The sequence below is a fragment of the Macaca fascicularis genome, chromosome 8, assembly GCF_037993035.2.
Source record: "Macaca fascicularis isolate 582-1 chromosome 8, T2T-MFA8v1.1".
NCBI classification, from domain to species: domain Eukaryota; kingdom Metazoa; phylum Chordata; class Mammalia; order Primates; family Cercopithecidae; genus Macaca; species Macaca fascicularis.
The window spans coordinates 1,868,718-1,887,034 of record NC_088382.1 but is presented as its reverse complement, the minus strand read 5'-3'; the positions used below and the strand labels follow the sequence as shown (position 1 = coordinate 1,887,034).

The window sequence follows — 18,317 nt, the reverse complement described above, 5'->3', positions numbered from 1 at the left end:
CAACATGGTGAAACCCCATCTCTACTAAAAATACACACACGCACAAAAATTAGCTAGGCGTGGTGGTGGGTACTGTAATCCCAGCTACTGGGAGGTTGAGGCAAGAGAATTGCTTGAACCTGGGTGGCGGAGGTTGCAGTGAACCGAGATCGCTCCACTGCACTCCAGCCTGGGCAACAGAGTGAGATTTCGTCTCAAAAAAAAAAAAAAAAATTAAATTGTTTAACATGAAGAACATTTTGACATCAATATGACAATCAAGTGACAAACATTTTTAAAACATGTTTTCAAAAACAAAGAAAGTGCTAGGCAAATAACTCTGCAACGTCCCAATACTTCTGAGCACTACTAAAACAACCTTATTCAAAACTAAAAGGCAAGCAAGACACCTGTGTACACACATATATTACTTTACTTTTTTTAAAGTATTAGAAGAGGCCAGGCGTGGTGGCTCACACTTGTAATCCCAGCACTTTGGGAGGCCCAGGCGGGCGGATCATGAAGTCAGGAGTTCAAAACCAGCCTGGCCAACATAGTGAAACTCCGTCTCTACTCAAAACACAAAAAGTTAGCCAGGCGTGGTGGTGTGCACCTGTAGTCCTAGCTAACTCGGGAGGCTGACGCAGGAGAATCGCTTGAACCCGGGAGATGGAGGTTAAGTGAGCCAAGACTATGCCATTGTACTCCAGCCTGAGCGACAGAGTGAGACTCTGTCTCAAAAAAATATATATACAGATATATATAAAAGTATTAAAAGAAAGAAAATAATTAAGTGCTTCCAGACACTACTGAGCCATAAGATCTACTGAGCTTTCTTTCCCTAAGGAGTGGAGAGCCTAAAAGATTTAAAATTAAGAAAATTGCATTCAACTAAAATGAGTCTTAACTGAATGTGTGTGCTGCAATCCCGCCTGCTGTTGAGTTTATGGCAGCGTCCAAGACATTCTAGCCAGTGATTAAATGCGTGAGGCACGTGTCATCTTCTGCTGACACATGCACTTACCTTTAAGAGCATCCAGGAAATGCAGGTAAAGGGCGTGCTCATCTCCAGGAGCAATGTGGTCATAGCTAGATAGTGGCCAGCTCGGAGATTGACCAAGCAGCCAAGAAACCCAAGAAAGGCAAAGAGATGGTGGACAACCAGAAACAAGTCAAATGTCCGGAAGGCCACGTTGGACAGGTGGACTGCGACATTTTCAAAGAAAAAGAATCCCGTTGCTGTTGTGATGTGAAACCAGCACCAGTTCTGCTGGCCACGTGCCCTGTCAGCATGAAGCACAGGGTCCCCCAGCAGAGCCCACAGGCCCGCGGCTGTGCTCTGAACACCAAAGACTGCACGCGTGGCCGCCAGGTCCCAGAAGACCTTCTCTCTGGCCACCAGAGAACGGTAAGTGGCATTCAGGGAGGAGGACAGCTGGTGGCAGACCACGAAGACGCCCAGGTAGAAGACAAAGCCAGCGACCATCAGCGTGGAGCGGATCCCCCAGGATGCATAGTCCAGGTCAAAAATGCTCTCTGATGTGCCCCCATCACTCGCAGGATTCATTGTCCACACTGTATTCCAAAGGAGTCCTGGGCCCAACACGGGCCGGGCCCTACACTGTGTCTTGTCTAAGGAAACGAAGTCCGTGCAGCGGTCCCTGGGACTGTCACGTGTCCATCTTCAATCTAAAGAAAGAAAAGATCATTCATTTTATGTTGACTCAACAGAAGCAAGGACACATCACTACCCCAGTAATGCAAACATTCAACGACAAATTAATTCTGTACCTTATTCTTAATGCATTTACCAGGATACATAAACATACCAAGATAATATCCACTGACAGTATAGGAGGAAAGAAAATGAAACTAAAGCTAGAGCGGTCCAGCCATGAACAGGAGGCTGGAGCAGTGCTGGCAGGAACACGAGGTCCTATGCTCGTCCTATGTGCACCCCACCAGCAAGGCTCCCGCCTTCACAGCAGCCCCGGTCAGTCACACAATTCAAGCATCGCAGGATGAAACATACTTAACTCGTTGCACTGGGATACACTTTGTTACAGCACTGAACTTCTGCTGTTTGATCCTAGTTAACACCCCAAGGATGTCATGAGAACCTGTGCTCCTGTTCTTCGTGTTAATTCCTTGGTTAAGGCCATGGAACGGCTTCTCAACACCGGCAGGGAAGGCCTGAACTCCTGATTGTGGCCTATGGCACTCTGCAGAACGCGGCCTTCTACGGTTCCACTCTCACCACCCCGGCATCTCACTCCATGCTACAGCCTTCCAGTCCTTTGAAAACATCACGCTCTCCTGCACCTGCGGGCTCTGCAGCTACTGGGCCCTCTCCCGGGAAAAGTCTTTGCCTCCCCGCAGGTGGCGCCATCTTACCTGTCAGGTCCTCACTTAAAGGCCATTTGCTCCAGATGCCCTCCCAGAGCAGGGGAGTCCCACGGACTGGGTTAAGTATCTTTGCTACAAGCTCCTGATGCATCCCCCAAATACTCATTTTTGATACAAGTGCTTACTAAATCCTCACCTCCACTGGACAGCAAGCTCTGTGAGGGCACAGACCACACCTGCCTTCATCACAGCATCTCCTCTGCCTGATGCAGCACTGGGTCCACAGCGGGCCCTCAAGAAACATTTGTGGAACACATGAACAGACGCTGAATCACGCTCAAGGGGTCCAGTTTACCTAAGCCTGAACCTGTCTGCAAAGCTACAAACACCAGAGTCTCAAGTTCTCAAAACTGGAAGGGACCTGTGATTGATTCCAGCCTTTCCTTTCACATGGCAGGAACCCCAGGCACACAACGAGGACATAGGAACGGCTAGCAACAAAGCCTCAGATCCCCCTCTTCCCCCTCACCCAGTATGTAGGGACTTGCCCAGATAATGGAATTTCTGCCGGGAGTGGGGACTCTTGTCACTCACAGCCAGCGAACAGACAGCAGGGCTGGGAGCACCTCACTCCCCAAACAGCTGGACCCTCTGCTCTCTGGAAGGGACCCCAGAATTGACTGAATTGTGAGGAAGCACGACTAGAGCCAGAAGCATAGGAGGAGCCACTCACTGTGGCCATTCAGCAAAAACTTGCCAATCATTATTCAGGCAAAAAGGTCGCTGTGACCACACCCCAAGGGCATGCGAAGCACCAACTCACTCCAGCATGCACTGAATGTGAGTCCCGGGACCTGATGCAAATGACAAGGGAGCACTGATAACTCCCAACCTCTTGGTTTGATAATGGTCATGTAATCAAAGGCAAAAATAGTACGAGTGTTTGTCTGTTTCTCCATCGACACTCCAGATTTAACACAGACTAGCTCTGTGAGAACACAGATCTGATGCCGGGAAAGACAGCACTGGCATTCATGTTTCTCCCTAGAGAAACGGCTCCCGTGTCACGCTGCCCCTGGTGCGTGTGTTCAGGGCACACAGGTGTGCTCTCTGATAGATGCTATGGATGACGACTGAAGGGCTGCTGTGCCCACGTGTGCCCTCGTGACCCACGCTTCTGGTCATGCTATATCAAGACTCCAGTGCACTTACACATCTCCAAATGCACTTCTGTTAACTTGTACACAAACCAGGTTGAACATGGTATTAAGGGGCTGGCAAGAGCACTTGGCTCTGGTATTCAGTGTGCAGCAAGGCGTCACTGAACCCCTATGCGCTTCCCAGAGCAGATCAACTTCAAGTGCAGCCTAATGCCTGGAGGGGAGACGGCTTACCAGCACTAAAGAAAAGCAGGCTGGGTGGAAAGGACAGGTGTCAAGCACAGAATGGCAATCCATTAAAAGGATTCCCCTGAACAGCACTGTTAAAGGTTAAAATATGGACCCCTCCTAAAACTTCTTCCCGTGCTTCTCCACGAGTGCGTCATGAAATCTGGGTTACAGGTCCCATTTTGCCACAGGTGCATCAATGTGCTGCTCTTGGCCAAGACCACTGACTTCTGTGGGACCTTTGCCTTGAGACGAGAGAGTCCCCGCCTCCAGAAGGCTCTGCCCAGAGCAGTGACTCAAACCCACCTCAGTGGAAGTGGTTAGCCCAAGTGATGCTTCAGGAGGTCTTTGGTTTGGTCAAGGTGAGAAGGACTCCAGGACATGAGAACCAAAAACCAAGAAGAGCAGTTGGCTTAGTGGGTTCTGATCTTGGTTTCTCTATTTAGAAGCTAAGAAAACAAGTTTCAGGCCGGGCGCAGTGGATCACGCCTGTAATCCCAGCACTTTGGGAGGCCAAGGTGGGTGGATCACTTGAGGTCAGGGGTTCAAGACCAACCTGGCCAACATGGCCAAACCCTGTCTCTACTAAAAATACAAAAATTAGCCAGGCGTGGTGACGCACACCTGTAATTTGAGCTACTCAGGAGGCTGAGGCAGGAGAATTGCTAGAACCCAGGAGGTGGAGGTTGCAGTGAGCCGAGATCACATAACCGCACTCCAACCTAGGCAACAGGGTGAAACTCCATCTCAATTTAAAAAAGAAAGAAAGAAAACGAGTTTCTTTCTTAACCACTCTGGACCCCAGTGTCTGGCTACGGGAAAAAGAAACACACAGAGCAGGCCGGGTACAGTGGCTCACACCTGTAATCCCAACACTTTGGGAGGCCAAGGTGGGTGGATCACAAGGTCAGAAGTTCGAGACCAGCCTGGCCAACATGGTCAAACCCCAACTCTGCTAAATATACAAAAAATTAGCCAGACATGGTGGCACGTGCCTATGATCCCAGCTACTTGGGAGGCTGAGGCAGGAGAATCACTTGAACCCGGGAGGTGGCGGTTGCAGTAAGCTGAGATTGTGCCACTGCAATCCAGCCTGGGCAACAGGTTGAGACTCTATCTCAAAAAGAAAAGAAACATACAGAGCAATGGAAATGAAGCACCTACTACAAGCCAGATGTTCAACCAGTTTGTGTGATCTCCACCTGAAGAGCACATAGCTACCAGGTCTTCAAGTTTTCCAGATACCTTTGTGGAGAGATTACCATATCTACAGAAAAATGGCAGATAGGTGAAAGACACTGAAACAGAAACAAGTGAGCCAGAGCTGAGAGTGGGCAAACCCTCCTGGCAGTCAGAGAACAGGTGCCAATTAGGGATGCAGAAACAGCAGATTATAAAGACCAGAATGCTTACCACCCCTTCCAATCCTGTAGCGAATCCCTGTTCTGATTCTTTGCTCAGACCTCCTGATTGTGTGTGTTTCTACACAGTAGTGTGCACAGGAACTTTCTGGGTAAGCTGGTGCTGTTCTAGTCTAACTCATGACTGTGCGTCTCTGAGCTTCGTTAGTGCCAACCAGCATCTTCCAGCCAGGAGTTCACAAAGGAGGTGAACCCCTCAGCTCTCTCAGCCATGAGGGTAGAAGGCCAGCCCCAGAGGCAGGGTCCCGCCCAAGTGGCCAGTCTTCCTGGAGTCCTGCAGAGCTCTGCTGTCCCTCTGTGGCTTCAGTGTTGTAATGAGAACAGCTGTGGTTCACCCCAAGTCACAAGGCAGGCACCCACAGAAGTGTGACTAGGCCTTGTTCTGATAGGCAGCGGAGAAGGGGTATGGGAAGAGTTCAGCTTCTCCTTTTGTTTCTATTTCTGCTTCTTGACCCAACCACACCCTCTCACTCTTGATATGCAAAATGGGACACAGGGGTTCCCACTGTTGCCTTGCTGTGCTCCACAAGGCTCAGGCCACACAAAGGAGTCCTTAAGTGTAATGCACAGCTGGAAGTCGCTGTTCCTTCCATGGGAAAAACTGGAGGCCAAACCTAATGGACTTATCCTGTTCTTTCACTCTAGAAGGCTTCCAAGCCCTTCCACACCAGCCCCTTTCCTCTCTGCAGTAGAGAAAGCAGAGCCGGAGAAGAAACAGCTCCTGGAAGGCCACCGTCTCTTGACTCTGCAGATCTTCACTTTCTTTGGGGAAAATGTATACAAAAATCTTGTCTTCTAAGATTCTGTGGTTTCAGCTCTTCTATTGCACTGAGCCATGCAGTTTTTAGTAATCTGAATGCAAACACATCAGTAAGAGTGTTAGCTCTGTTGCTGCACTGTGACCAGGAACCAGGCTCAGTGGCCACAGGAACCCTTCGGCTCTGTCATGCATCTATGCGCTCCTCCGGTTTACTAGGGGCTAAACTGCTAAGGATACCAGCATTTTTGTGTTTTGTTGAGATAGTTTATCCAAACTTCGAAGTGAAGTCAAAAAGGAAAAAATGGTTGCATGCTTTTTTCCCTAACACAAGTTGAGTGTTTTACAACCCCGACAATCACTTGACTTTCTAGGAGAAATAACTAAACTATTTACCACTGACTGAGGGTCACACATTTTACAATCTGCAAAGTTAATTCTCCTTCCATCAAGAAGAAAAGACAATCCCAAAACCTGTGGCTTCAATGCACACAGGATATTCACCAATCTTATATCTAATCCGGCAATCTTTTCTCAGCATTCCTTTTACCCACTCACTCAGAAAATCCTAGTTTTGCGTATTCTCTTTTGAACTGGCACTCCTATCCTGCTGGATACTGCATTAGTGACTGAAATATAACCTGACAAGAGCTATTTACATGAGAATTATACTCCTAACATTTTGGAAATTATACATTGATGGCTGGTAAAAATATGTTTTCCAAAATCAAAAGAAATACATGTTTAATACACAAAATTCAGAAAATATAAACAAGCATAAAAATACAAAAATAAACACTCACAATCCTCTTACACAGCTCCAAGCACTATCACTATTTTTTGGTGCCTGCTGCATCAATTGTTTTTCTAGATATAAACTCTTCCTTTTTACGTAAAAGGGGATAACAGCATACAAGCTGCTCCCTGGCCTGCTTCTCTTCTCTTAGCAACAGCTAATCCTCTTCGGTAAAACGGCTGCAGGGACTCCACCATTTACCACCCGATGTCCTGCCAGGCTTTTGCCCAGTTCCTCGTTATCATGAGACATTCTGTAGTGAACATCTCGAGGCCACCTGGAGAACCTGTGCTCTTTTTACGGAAACTGCATGCTCAGGAAGAACTTCCTTAAAAACCACAGCCTCGATGACAGCCAGTCTGAAAGGCAGGCACAAAAGTGTTCAAGCTCCGTGGGGAGCTGTGGCCATCTCATATTCCCTCCATCACTTAGGCTTCCTTCACCATTGCTCACTGCTTTTTCCTCTCACAGCCTTCCCGAAAAGTTGTATGTAAATAAAACTCAAAATATGGGAGTGAGGTAAGCAGAAGCTGGATAGTTCCAGATTTCACACAGAGGGTAAACGGAAACAGGAGTCAGAAACAGCTGCCTCGCCCCAGTCTTTCAGAGAACAGTCACAGCAGAATCTACACAGGCTGGGGAGCCCCTGGCTCCCCTCCTTACTGTCCACACCCAACCCCAACCCAGAGCAGCTGGCGATAGGGCCCAGAGCCCAGGCGGCTCCCACCCGCTGCTGACCCGACCCAGCGCCCGCTCTCTCCGCCCCCGTCCCCTCCTCCTCCGCACACCTTGGTGACCTGACCCAGCGTCCCTCCCCCCTCCTACACGTGCTGACTGACCCAGCGTCCCTCCCCCCTCCTACACGTGCTGACTGACCCAGCGTCCCTCCGCCTCCCACACCCTGTTGAGCACCACCTTGTCCCCTTCCGCCCCAGCTAACTCGGTGACCAGTGGAGGCCACACCCACGTGACACCTGCTGTCCTTGACAGCAGCTCCGACAGCACCTCTGTGGCTCCGCAGGAGCCGCCTCCCTGCCTCGTGGGCACACAGGTGAGCTGACCATACTTGCCCGGCCGGTCTGCGGGGAGTGAGGTCAGGGGCGACGCCTCCGCCTCCGCCTGTCCCCTCCCACCGTCCGGCATCCGCGCCGCTCAAGGGCTCCAAAGTCAGCGTCGCGGTGAGGAGCCCCCCAAGCCCACCATGCACCCGCGCGGGCAGAACTCCGGGCTGCAGGGCTCGAACGCCCCCCACAAGCTACTGTCCGGGAACGGCACAGCCGGGGGTGCCGCACGCCCACCGGAAGGCAGGGCTGGGACCGCGGACGCTAGGAGCCACCCCAGCCCCTCACCCGGGCTCCCTTACCTGGGATCCCCGACCCCTCACCCGGGCTTCCTTACCTGGGATCCCCGACCCCTCACCCGGGCTGCCCCTCACGTGGGCTCCCGCGCGCCCATCTGAGTTCCCCCTAAGCTGAGTTCCCGGCCCCTCACCTGGGATCCCCGGCACCATCACCCGGGCTTCCCGGCCCCCTCACCTGGGCTGCCCCTCACCTGGGTTCCCGGCCCCTCACCCGGCTCCCCGCGCCCTCACCTGGGCTGCCCCTCACCTGGGTTCCCGGCCCCTCGCCCGGCTCCCCGCGCCCTCACCTGGGCTGCCCCTCACCCGGGATCCCTGCGCTTGGCGCCGCCGCGCGCCTGCAGAACACCCGGCACTCACTGACGGCACTGCCGCCCGGTCACGACTGGCCGGCCTCAAACACGGCCCGCGCACGCGCACGCGCACGCGCTCTGCCTCGGGGGCGTGGCTACGAGAGGCCCCGCCTAGGCGCTACCACGGCGGCGGGCGCGGGGGGCGGGGCGGCGGGGGCGCAGAACCTCGGCCGGCGGGAGGGGCGGGGCCGGCGGGGGGCGGGGCCTGGCTGAACCCTGGCGTGCGGGGTCGAGGGGGCCGTGGAGCTCCGCGGGTCGCCTGGTCGCGTTGCACCCGGAGGGGGCCGAGGGGACCTGAAAGCTGCGGCAGAGCCCGACCGCGCCGTTCAGCAGAGCAGCCCTGGCCCGGCTGCGGCTGAGTCGCGCTCCGGGTGTGGACGGAGCCGGAGCCTCCCCGGGGCGCGCGCTGAGTTCACAGGGCCCAAGTCCCGGGCCTTCAGGTCTTGACCGAGCCCATCCCCGGCCCTTCTGTGCCCACGCCTGAGTTTTTGTCTGTAGGAGTTTCAGCAGTTCGCTAAGGTTGTTATTCGAGTTATTTATGTTTCTTCTCTCTAATATGTTTGTTCCCTCTTTAAAATCGACATCTAGAGGCGTACCTACCACTTAATTGGTGATCAATACAGTTCGTTGAAAGAACCGATAGCAAGCGATCCATACAGAACATCTGCACTGGGAGTGTCCGCCTGGCGGGGGAGGCCTCGGGGGCTAATGGAGCTGAGGGTATAGTGGGCCTTGGACCCTCGCTTTTTTCCTTTCCTGTACCATGAAGATAACTGCCTTATCTCCCCCTCAGGACTGTTTTGGGGATTAAATAGGACGTTTAAATTACCAACGCTCTTTGAAATAAACATTTCAAAATTATTATAACCCTTTAGTACACGTGGGAAAACGTTGACATTCATGTTCAAGTTTATTTTTCTGCTGGCTCATTTAGGTTTGTTGAAACCTTGAGTCCCTAGGATTGTCTAAGAACATGGGTAAATGTGTGTGGAGGCCTCCCTGGAGGCCAGAGAACTACCAGCAGCGTTCATGGTGTTAGAGGAACAGGAACCTAGGAGGGCCAGGGTGACACCGTTTTAAAATCAACCCATCGTGGCCAGTGCGGTGGCTCACGCCTGTAATCCCAGCAGTTTGGGAGGTAGAGGTGGGTGGAACACCTGAGGTCAGGGGTTTGAGACCAGCCTGGCCAACATGGGGAAACTCTGTCTCTATTAAAAATACAAAAAAAATTAGCCAGGTGTGGTGGTGGGCACCTGTAATCCCAGCTACTCAGGAGGCTGAGGCAGGAGAATTGCTTGAACCCAGGAGGCGGAGGTTGCAGTGAGCCGAGAACACGCCATTGCACTCGAGCCTGGGCAATAAGAATGAAACTCTGTCTCAAAAAAATAAAAATAAAATAAACTCCATCTTAAAACCAGTGAAACCACTGTTGCAAAATTGTAACTGAGACAGTGAGAGAGACAGCGAGAGATCTGACCTAACCAGCTCCATCCTGCTTTTAACCTCCAAACTGTCCTTGTTTATTCGTGGGTGTAGGCCAAAGTAACTTTGGAAGAAACTTGGTTTATAGTTTCCTGAAACAAATCCCTTTCTTGCCTGGGGACTAGACTGCCTTTGTAGGACTAACAAATTAGCCACAAGATTAGAAATTATGGCTTAAGATTCATGCAGCTGGAGGTTACAAGATTCTGACCCTCCCTAAATTGCTCCTGGGGATAACATCACTATTGAAAAAGCTAAGATCAGTGCTTGAGATATTTTGCAGGTCTTGCACTTGCTGGATCAGCTGGGACCATCCAGATGGATAAACTGGCTCATCTCATCTTGTGGCCCCCACCCAGGAACTAACTCAGGCCAGGAGTACAGCTTTGATCCATATGATTTCATCTCTGATCTGACCTCTCAGTACTCCCAGCTTACTGGTCCCCTACCTACCAAATTATCCTTAAAAACTCTGAACTCCAGGGCTGAGCATAGTGGCTCACACCTGTAATCCCAGCACTCTGGGAGGCCAAGGCAGGCGGATCACTTGAGGTCAGAAGTTCAAGACCAGCCTGGCCAACGTGGCAAAACCCCGTCTCTACTAAAAATACAAAAATTAGCCAGGCATGGTGGTACACACCTGTAATGCCAACTACTTGGGAGCCTGAGGCAGGAGAACTGCTTGAACTTTGGAGGCGGAGGTTGCAGTGAGGTGAAATTGCACCACTGCACTCCAGCCTGGGCAACAGAGCAAGACTCCATCTCAAAAACAACAACGAAAACTCTGAACTCCGAATTCTTGGGAAGATTGATTTGAGTAATAATAAAACTCTGGTCTCCCGCACAGCGAGCTCTGTGTGAATTATTCTTTCTCTGTGCAGTTCACCTGTTTTGATAAATCAGCTCTGTCTAGGCAGCAGGCAACACGAGCCCGTGTGGCGGTTACACTAGCCTGTAATCCCAGCTACGTGGGAGGCTGAGGCGGGAGAATTGCTTGAACCTGGGAGGCAGAGGTTGCAGTGAGACAAGATCACGCCACTGCACTCCAGCCTGAGCAACAGAGCGAGACTCCATCTCAAAAAAAAAAAAAATTTGGATGGTTATAGTCATGCTAAGATGTAGGTACACACTGAAATGCCACAAAGTACATCCACAAAGTACTAGATTTTGTCACACCGTCAGCCCACCTGCACTTACACATAGCTTGGCTTATACACTGATACAAGATGCCTTTGAAAGAAAGATGGCACCTTCCTCCTCCTGCTTTCCACAGGCGTCCCACTCTGCATCAGAGCAGCTGTCTTTCACTGCACTCTGCGACTCCCTTGAGCTCCTCCCTGCGCAAGATCCGAGAACCCTCTCTTGGGGTCTGGACTGGACCCCTTTCTCCAGCAGCATTGGGTTCCTCGGATTCACACTCACAGCACACTGAGGCCTGTCTTACAAAGAACGAACTGAGGCTTAGAAAGATGAAACCAAAACCTCCTCAGTCACGTGGCTGGTAAGTTCCTCAGCTTGAATTTAAACATTCCAGGACTGCGTCTTTCCACTCGGCCATTTTTAAAGCAGAATGATAAAACAGTTTTGTTTTCTAAAAAACAATCACAGATATAACCAGTACTCATGTGGGATGTGGAAGACTGAATGAAACCCAGGCGGATTCCCAGCTTGCTGTGTCACAGCTTGGGCACTGCTGTTTACAGCCTGTGTACTCCCCTCCTGCCCTGCCTCCCACAGGTGTCTCACCACCTTCTCCGACAGATCGAATGACACAACAAACGTTCATCTTGGGCGCACGGTGTATCTGGCAGTAGGCTAAGCCCTTTGGTAAATTGGTTCTTTCAAACATCACAGGTGTCTGAGGCAGGCACCATTATCCACATGTCATAGAAAAAAAAAAACCAGTGTTCAGTGAGGCTGAGGTTAGCAATGTGCACCTCCACACACTGCTAAATGACAAAGCTGAAGATTGAAGTACGATGCCATGAGGTGTCTGGAGAAGACAATCGAGATGACTTAATCGAGGTGTCAGGGGACTGTCTTACTCTTATTTTCTGCTCACCTAAGCAATATGCGCTCATTGGGAGGTTTGGTTGTTCCATTACAGAAAAGACAGACCGTTTTAAAAGCCATTAGCAGAGGGACGGGAGGAGTTCTCTTCTGCCTGTTTCTTCCTCCTAAACAGAGCAAAATGACTGTGTTCTCAGAGGGCTGTATAGTGAGCGAGAGAGGAAGAACGTCCCTGATTTTAAATCCACAGTGTCCTTCACCAGTGAGCAATAGGAGTTCTGTGGGTGGGAGAGCAGGACCGCTGTGCTTGCAAACAACACTTTAAAACACAGGAACCTAAGTTCAGGATCTGCTGACAGCAAGTCCTCAGTAAGCATAAGGGTCTTTGGACTCCCACAGATCAGATGCTCAGCTTCTCAGCCTCACTGTGGCAAAGACTCTCCCTGACCTAACTCCAGGCCCTCAGGGCTCTGACCTGGGCCCCTGGCCCCTTCCGTCCAAAAGAATCCTGCTGAGTCAATGCAGTGACAATTCCTTGCCCCGATATCTGACCATCCTCCTCATCCCCAACCCCCTGATCTCTGACCATCCTCCTCATCCCCCACCCCCTGATATCTGACCATCCTCCTCATCCCCCACCCCCTGATATCTGACCATCCTCCTCATCCCCCACCCCCTGATATCTGACCATCCTCCTCATCCCCCACCCCCTGATATCTGACCATCCTCCTCATCCCCCACCCCCTGATATCTGACCGTCCACCTCATCCCCCACCCCCTGATATCTGATCGTCCTCCTCATCCCCCACCCCCGATATCTGATCATCTTCCTCATCCCCCACCCTCAGTATCTTATCACCAGGCCTGCCTGCGGCAGGAATCCTGCCAAGTGGTTCTAACAAGAACCCCCCTGGCCTGATGTCACCTCTTCATAGTTTTCCATCTGCCCTCACCCGCTTCATGGCTGTGCATTCCCATTTTTCTTGTTATACTCAGAGTTGAGCCCAGTCCCACTGCAGTGGCCCCGCACCTATCGCGATTCCCTTGAGACTGTAAAACAAAAATAAAATTCTAGTCCCCCACAAACCCCCTCAGCCACGAGCTTTCCAAAGTAAACCTTAGAGACTAGTTCAGACCGTGATGGGAAGTGGGGGTTGGACAGGCTCCTTATAACCGCCTTCCGGGCACAGCTGACCTGCATTAACATCAAAGCAGAGCTCTTAAGACTGACAACACAGACTCTGCAGCAGTAAGATACTACATTCCAACCTGACTCTAGTACAGCATCACATGACAGAGAGCAGGCCCTGGAAGAAATCAAGCATTTTGCCCCAGAATATATTTATTTGACATATTTTGAAGGGGCCCCACACAGCTGTCTCTCGAGGGGAAAATCTACATCCCGCCAGAATCCCCTTCCCTTTCCAGGTCTTTTCCCTGATCTAGGAGAGATTTAACTAAGAGTCTGGCACCTCTTTTAGGTCCAATAAGAGCTCTGAAGATAAAAAACAAAAACAAAAAAACCTTGGTCTCCATAACCTTTATCTTAACCCAGACAATCCTTTCTGTTCATTCCAGGTCTTTACAATAATAACTTAACTCTTTCAATTAATTGCCCATCAGAAAATCGTTGACTCCACCTGTGACCTGGACACCTCCCACCTCCATCCCTGGAATTGTGTCACCTTTCTGGACCAAACCACTGGACACCTTACACGTATCGACTGGCAACGTGTACACCTCCACACACTGCTAAATGACAAAGCCGAATTTTGAAATACGATGCCGTGAGGTGTTTGGAGAAGACACAACTGAAATGATGTCATGGAGGTGGCAGGGGATCGTCTTGCCCTTTTCTTTTTTTCTGCCTGTAACTTCTGTCCCCCTAAAATGCATAAAATCAAGCTGGAATCCAGCCACCTTATGCACCAGTTCTTACGACCTCCTGGGGTTGTGTCACCAATCATGGTCCTCATATTTGGCTCAGAATAAATCTCATCAAATATTTTACAAATTTGACTCTTTTTGTTGACAAGTCTGTCGCACCGTTTTTTAATAAGGGCCGTGTGTAATGTTTTCTTTAGCAACTGTGGCAAAATTAAACCTTCTTCGAAATAAAGAGAAAAAGAACCCATTATAGAAAACTGTCTTTCTGCTGATGTGGGCATTCACTGTGTTCATTTCTTTTTCCAAAAAGTGTATCTTTCTTAAAAACTGAAAAATATTGAGCCACAAAACACAGTGCCGATGGCTTGCATGTGGGACACTCGGGATATCATACTAAAGGGCTCTGATGCTGTCTTGATGATCTCTACGCAGGGTGTTACTTCTGCTGGCTGTGTGACCTTGGAGAGGTTGCTTAACCTCTCTGAGCCACAAGTGTAAAAGGATGAGATTGGTCCCTAAAGTCTCCACCAGCATTAAAGCTAGATGATCCTGAATCTTCTGCTATTTGAGGATCAGACAAACAACAGTGGACAGGGTTATTCCTGTTGAAAATGATAACCCTGAGATAATGGCCATAATTATCTTGGTACCCAAAGAAGCCTTAAATCCTCATTGGACGAAGACATTGCCATAATATATAGCCTTTAAAAAGTGCCCATAACAACCAGCCTTTAAAAAGTGCCCAGGCATGGTGGCTCGCGCCTATAATCCCAGAACTTTGGGAGGCCGAGGTGGGCGGATCACCTGAGGTCAGGAGTTAGTGACCAGGTCGGTGAAACCTCGTCTCTACTAAAAATACAAAAATTAGCTGGGTGTGGTGGCACATGCCTGTAATTCCAGCTATTCAGGAGGCTTAGGCAGGAGAATTGCATGAATCTGGGAGGCAGAGTTTGCAGTGAGCTGAGATTGTGCCACTACTCTCCAGCCTGGGCGACAGAGCAAGACTCCATCACAAAAAACAAAACAAAACAAAAAAAAAGTGCCCTGACAAGATCACATTGATTCTAGGGCTACAAAGACAGCTATTGTGGGGCCACCATAGCACACCGTCCTCTAGGCCCCCTCCCATGGGGACATTGGGCGTGTCTGGAGACATTTTTGGTTGTCATGAGCTGGGGCAAGAGGTAGGTTGCTGCTGCTGACCTTCAGAGCGGAGAGGCTACTAGGCTTCCGACAATGCCCAGGGCAACCCCACAGCAATGGCCCAGCCCCAACATCAATGGTGCTGAGCTTGAAAAATCTATATCCTGGAAAAGGACACACCTCCGCTTAAAAACTAAAACTGTAGAGAGAGGGACGCTGCACTCAAAGTGGACTTTCCGCTGCCCCAAGTATTAGGTCTTCTTTCCAGCTTCATCTCTTGGAATGATATCAAATGGCACTTGAGTGCAGCTTTAAGAAATGCTTAATTCAGGCCGGGTGTGGTGGCTCACCCCTGTAATCCCAGCACTTTGGGATGCCGAGGTGGGTGGGTCACTTGAGGTCAGGAGTTCGAGACCAGCCTGACCAACATAGTGAAACCCCGTCTCTACTAAAAATACAAAAATTAACTGGGTGTGGTGTTGGTTGCCTGTAATCCTAGCTACTTGGGAGGCTGAGGGAGGTTAATTGCTTGAACTCGGGAGGCGGAGGTCACAGTGAGCCGAGATCGTGCCATTGCACTCCAGCCTGGGCAATAAGAATGAAACTCCGTTAAGGAATGCTTAATTCATACCTATAGAGAAGTATAATCAATTTGATTTATTTTTCATCCCTGTTACTGTTTTAGGAAAAAATTTACAGACTCAGACCTCGCCTCCCCTCTCCCCCAAACACACAGCATAATATGGCATAAAAGATGTAGATTTATGAAAGTTAGTGAAATTTCGTGTCTTTAAAATGTCGGGTAGAATGTTACAAAGCAGGCAGCTCCCGAAAGCAACTCAGGGAAGTGGTGTATTTGTTAAACACCAAACAGTGAAAACTTACCTAAGAGTTTTCTCTCCGAATCTTCCCACACAGCAACGTCGAGTTTAGCTTCACAGACAAGGATGTGAAACTTGGAATCAGCTGGTCAGACACCAAGAACAGTACTTAGGACATAAAATTACAATTCACATTTCCCCCTCTCCTATGAAATAACTAGACCCACACAGTTGTGAGGGGACGCGATATGGAATGTGCTCTGTCTCACCGGGAATCCGCATTTCACATCCACTCTCGAGTCTCCTGCCTGGGACAAGGGCGGAGCTGACTCATTCTGAAGATGACTCCGCAGGCATGGAGTTCATTCCGGAGGAGGTTAGAGTCGCTCAGCATGAAGACAGGGTGTAACAGGATGTTGTCGCTGCTGAGGAAGTGGGGTTGCCACCCGATGGGCTGTCCATCATCACCCAGGAGGGGCTGGGCCAGGCTGTGGTGCGTCCAAACCCCTGCCCTCTGGGCAGACCGGTGGTGTCAGTCATTTCAAGGTAAAGAGCAGGTGATATGTCAGGACCTGTGACCCGGTGTTCAGAGAGCAGCTAACACAAGCCAGCTGTCTTTGGAGGGGCAGAGCGGCGGGGAGGCACTTGTATCTTGTGGGCAGAGGCTTCTCGCCAGACCACAAAGGTGGGGAGGGGTCTGTGTGGGGCCGCTGAGGGGCTTGGAGACTAAAGCCCCACGCCAGTGAGAGAAAACAGGATGGGAAGAGCCAGGGGAATGGGGTGGAGATCCAATCTCTAACTCCATGGAGGACTTTGTAAGGTTTGGACCCAGAGCAAAGTTTAATGCATGACATAGTCTAACCCCTCTGTTAGTTAGACTAACCCCTCTGTTAGTCTACGTCAGGTTGTGTCTATCAAGACCCACGTCATTCCATCAACTTCTCCCTTTCCCAGAATGGTCAATTCTCTTTCACTTGCTGTGAAAGGGAGAAGTTCAAGGAATGATGAAGGTCTTGGTAGACTCAACCTGAAGCAGCCCTTAGGAGCCAGCAGATCTGGCAGCCCCAGCAGATCTCATGGGCTCGGAGGTATGTAGGGGAGGAGGATATCACAAGACCAACTGCACAGTCATGGAAGGGGCTCTGGGGCCTTGCAGCCAGGCTCCTTCTCCTTCAGTGGCTGATCTCCTTTGAAGAAAGAACTTCTGGCCTGCTTCTGGGCAGGCAGAGATGGCCTGTTGGACCCCCAGGGCACCAGGTGAGCAGATGAACCCACACATGTGCTGTGAACTATCCACTGAGTCACCTGGCCTTCCGCAGCTCACTGCATCCTCAGAGCAGGCATGGTGTTGGCATGTCTCGGGACGGCTTGCCCGTAGTTCCTGCTCTCCACTTTCACCCAGCCTCCCACCAAGTTCCCTCTTGGGTGCTTTCCCATGAGTAGTTGTCTGAGGATGAAAAATGTGTGTTTGACAGCAGCTTTAGATGCTGAAGTGTTTTGGAGAAGAAGAATATCACTGTTATACTCTCAGAAAGATCTCAAGTTCTGAAAATATCCATTATCTCCTGGGAATGCTTATAAGAAAGTCCTCACTACAAAAGAGAACCAGGCTGATAGACATGTTGAGACCAAATAAAGATATTCAAAACAAATAAAGATAGTAAAGACAAATAAAGAGACCCAGTTGAGAGGGAAAGCTCAATTTTACATAAGATTGGAAAGTAATTGTTGTGAGTGCCTGGTGATTATCTCAAGCCAGTGGTGTGGTGCAGGGGTTCAGAAGAATTTACCAAGACAGTTGTTGGTAAAGAAAGGCAGATTTATTAGAAAAAGTATGAAAGTACGTTGCAAGGGAGCAATGGGCGGGTCAGCAGGAGAGGAGCTGACTGCCAGGAGACAGAGGCTTGCGGGGGATTTGATAGGACGATGCTCGTGGTGTGTGCTGGAGAGGGCTATATGCAGTGCTCGTAATGCCAAGATTTCAGGGAGCTAACTTGCAATTTTTGTATCAGCCGAAGGTCTGGCTATCACTGGGCACAAGAAGACTGAGTTATTTGTGCAGGGGGTCTGTGCGTCCTGGACCATGAAGAAAGGCAGGCTCACAGCTTATCCACTTTCCTTTTGCTTTCCTTTGGTCCCACCAACCTGAATCCCCCTCCCTGATTAGGACTGTTAGGACTGTCCAGTAAGGAGTATGCAAGGAAATGACAAACTTTATTTTCTTTTTCTCTTTCTTTTCTTTCTCTCTTTCTCTCTTTCCTTCCTTCCTTCCTTCCTTCCTTCCTTCCTTCCTTCCTTCCTTCCTTCCTTCCTTCTTTCCTCCCTCCCTCCCTCCCTCCCTCCCTCCCTCCCTCCCTCCCTCCCTCCCTCCCTCCCTCCTTCCTTCCTTCCTTCCTTCCTTCCTTCCTTCCTTCCTTCCTTCCTTCCTTTCTTTTTTTTTTTTTTGAGATGGAGTTTCCCTCTTGTCACCCAGGCTGGAGTGCAATGGCGCAATCTCAGCTCACTGCAACCTCTACCTCCCAGGTTCACGCCATTCTCCTGCCTCAGCCTCCCAAGTAGCTGGGATTACAAGCGCCC

At 50.2% G+C, this 18,317-nt stretch overlaps 1 protein-coding gene and 1 long non-coding RNA gene across 13 annotated transcripts in view; one reads left to right on the top strand and one right to left on the bottom strand.

Annotated features, from left to right (window-relative positions):
- Positions 1 to 16,155, bottom strand: part of CLN8 (CLN8 transmembrane ER and ERGIC protein) — a 42,301-nt gene extending 26,146 nt beyond the window's left edge. For 9 of the 12 annotated variants that reach the window (XM_065518728.2, XM_074000204.1, XM_074000205.1 and 6 more), the window contains exons 1-2: positions 8,335 to 8,414; positions 1,004 to 1,668 (exon numbers count right to left, since the gene is read on the bottom strand). In XM_065518728.2, the coding sequence (XP_065374800.1) occupies positions 1,004 to 1,546 (543 nt within the window). In that variant the 5' untranslated portion in view covers positions 1,547 to 1,668; positions 8,335 to 8,414. Of the gene's footprint in view, positions 1 to 1,003; positions 1,669 to 8,294; positions 8,415 to 11,625; positions 11,738 to 15,804; positions 15,886 to 16,009 lie in introns of those variants that run through there. The other 3 variants (XM_015454423.4, XM_005562512.5, XM_005562514.5) reach the window with 3 other exon arrangements.
- Positions 8,629 to 14,033, top strand: LOC123575148 (uncharacterized). The gene is made up of 3 exons (XR_006700278.3): positions 8,629 to 8,916; positions 11,153 to 11,380; positions 13,513 to 14,033. It is a non-coding gene; the product is annotated as an uncharacterized lncRNA (long non-coding RNA).
- Positions 16,156 to 18,317: the final 2,162 nt, after the last annotated feature.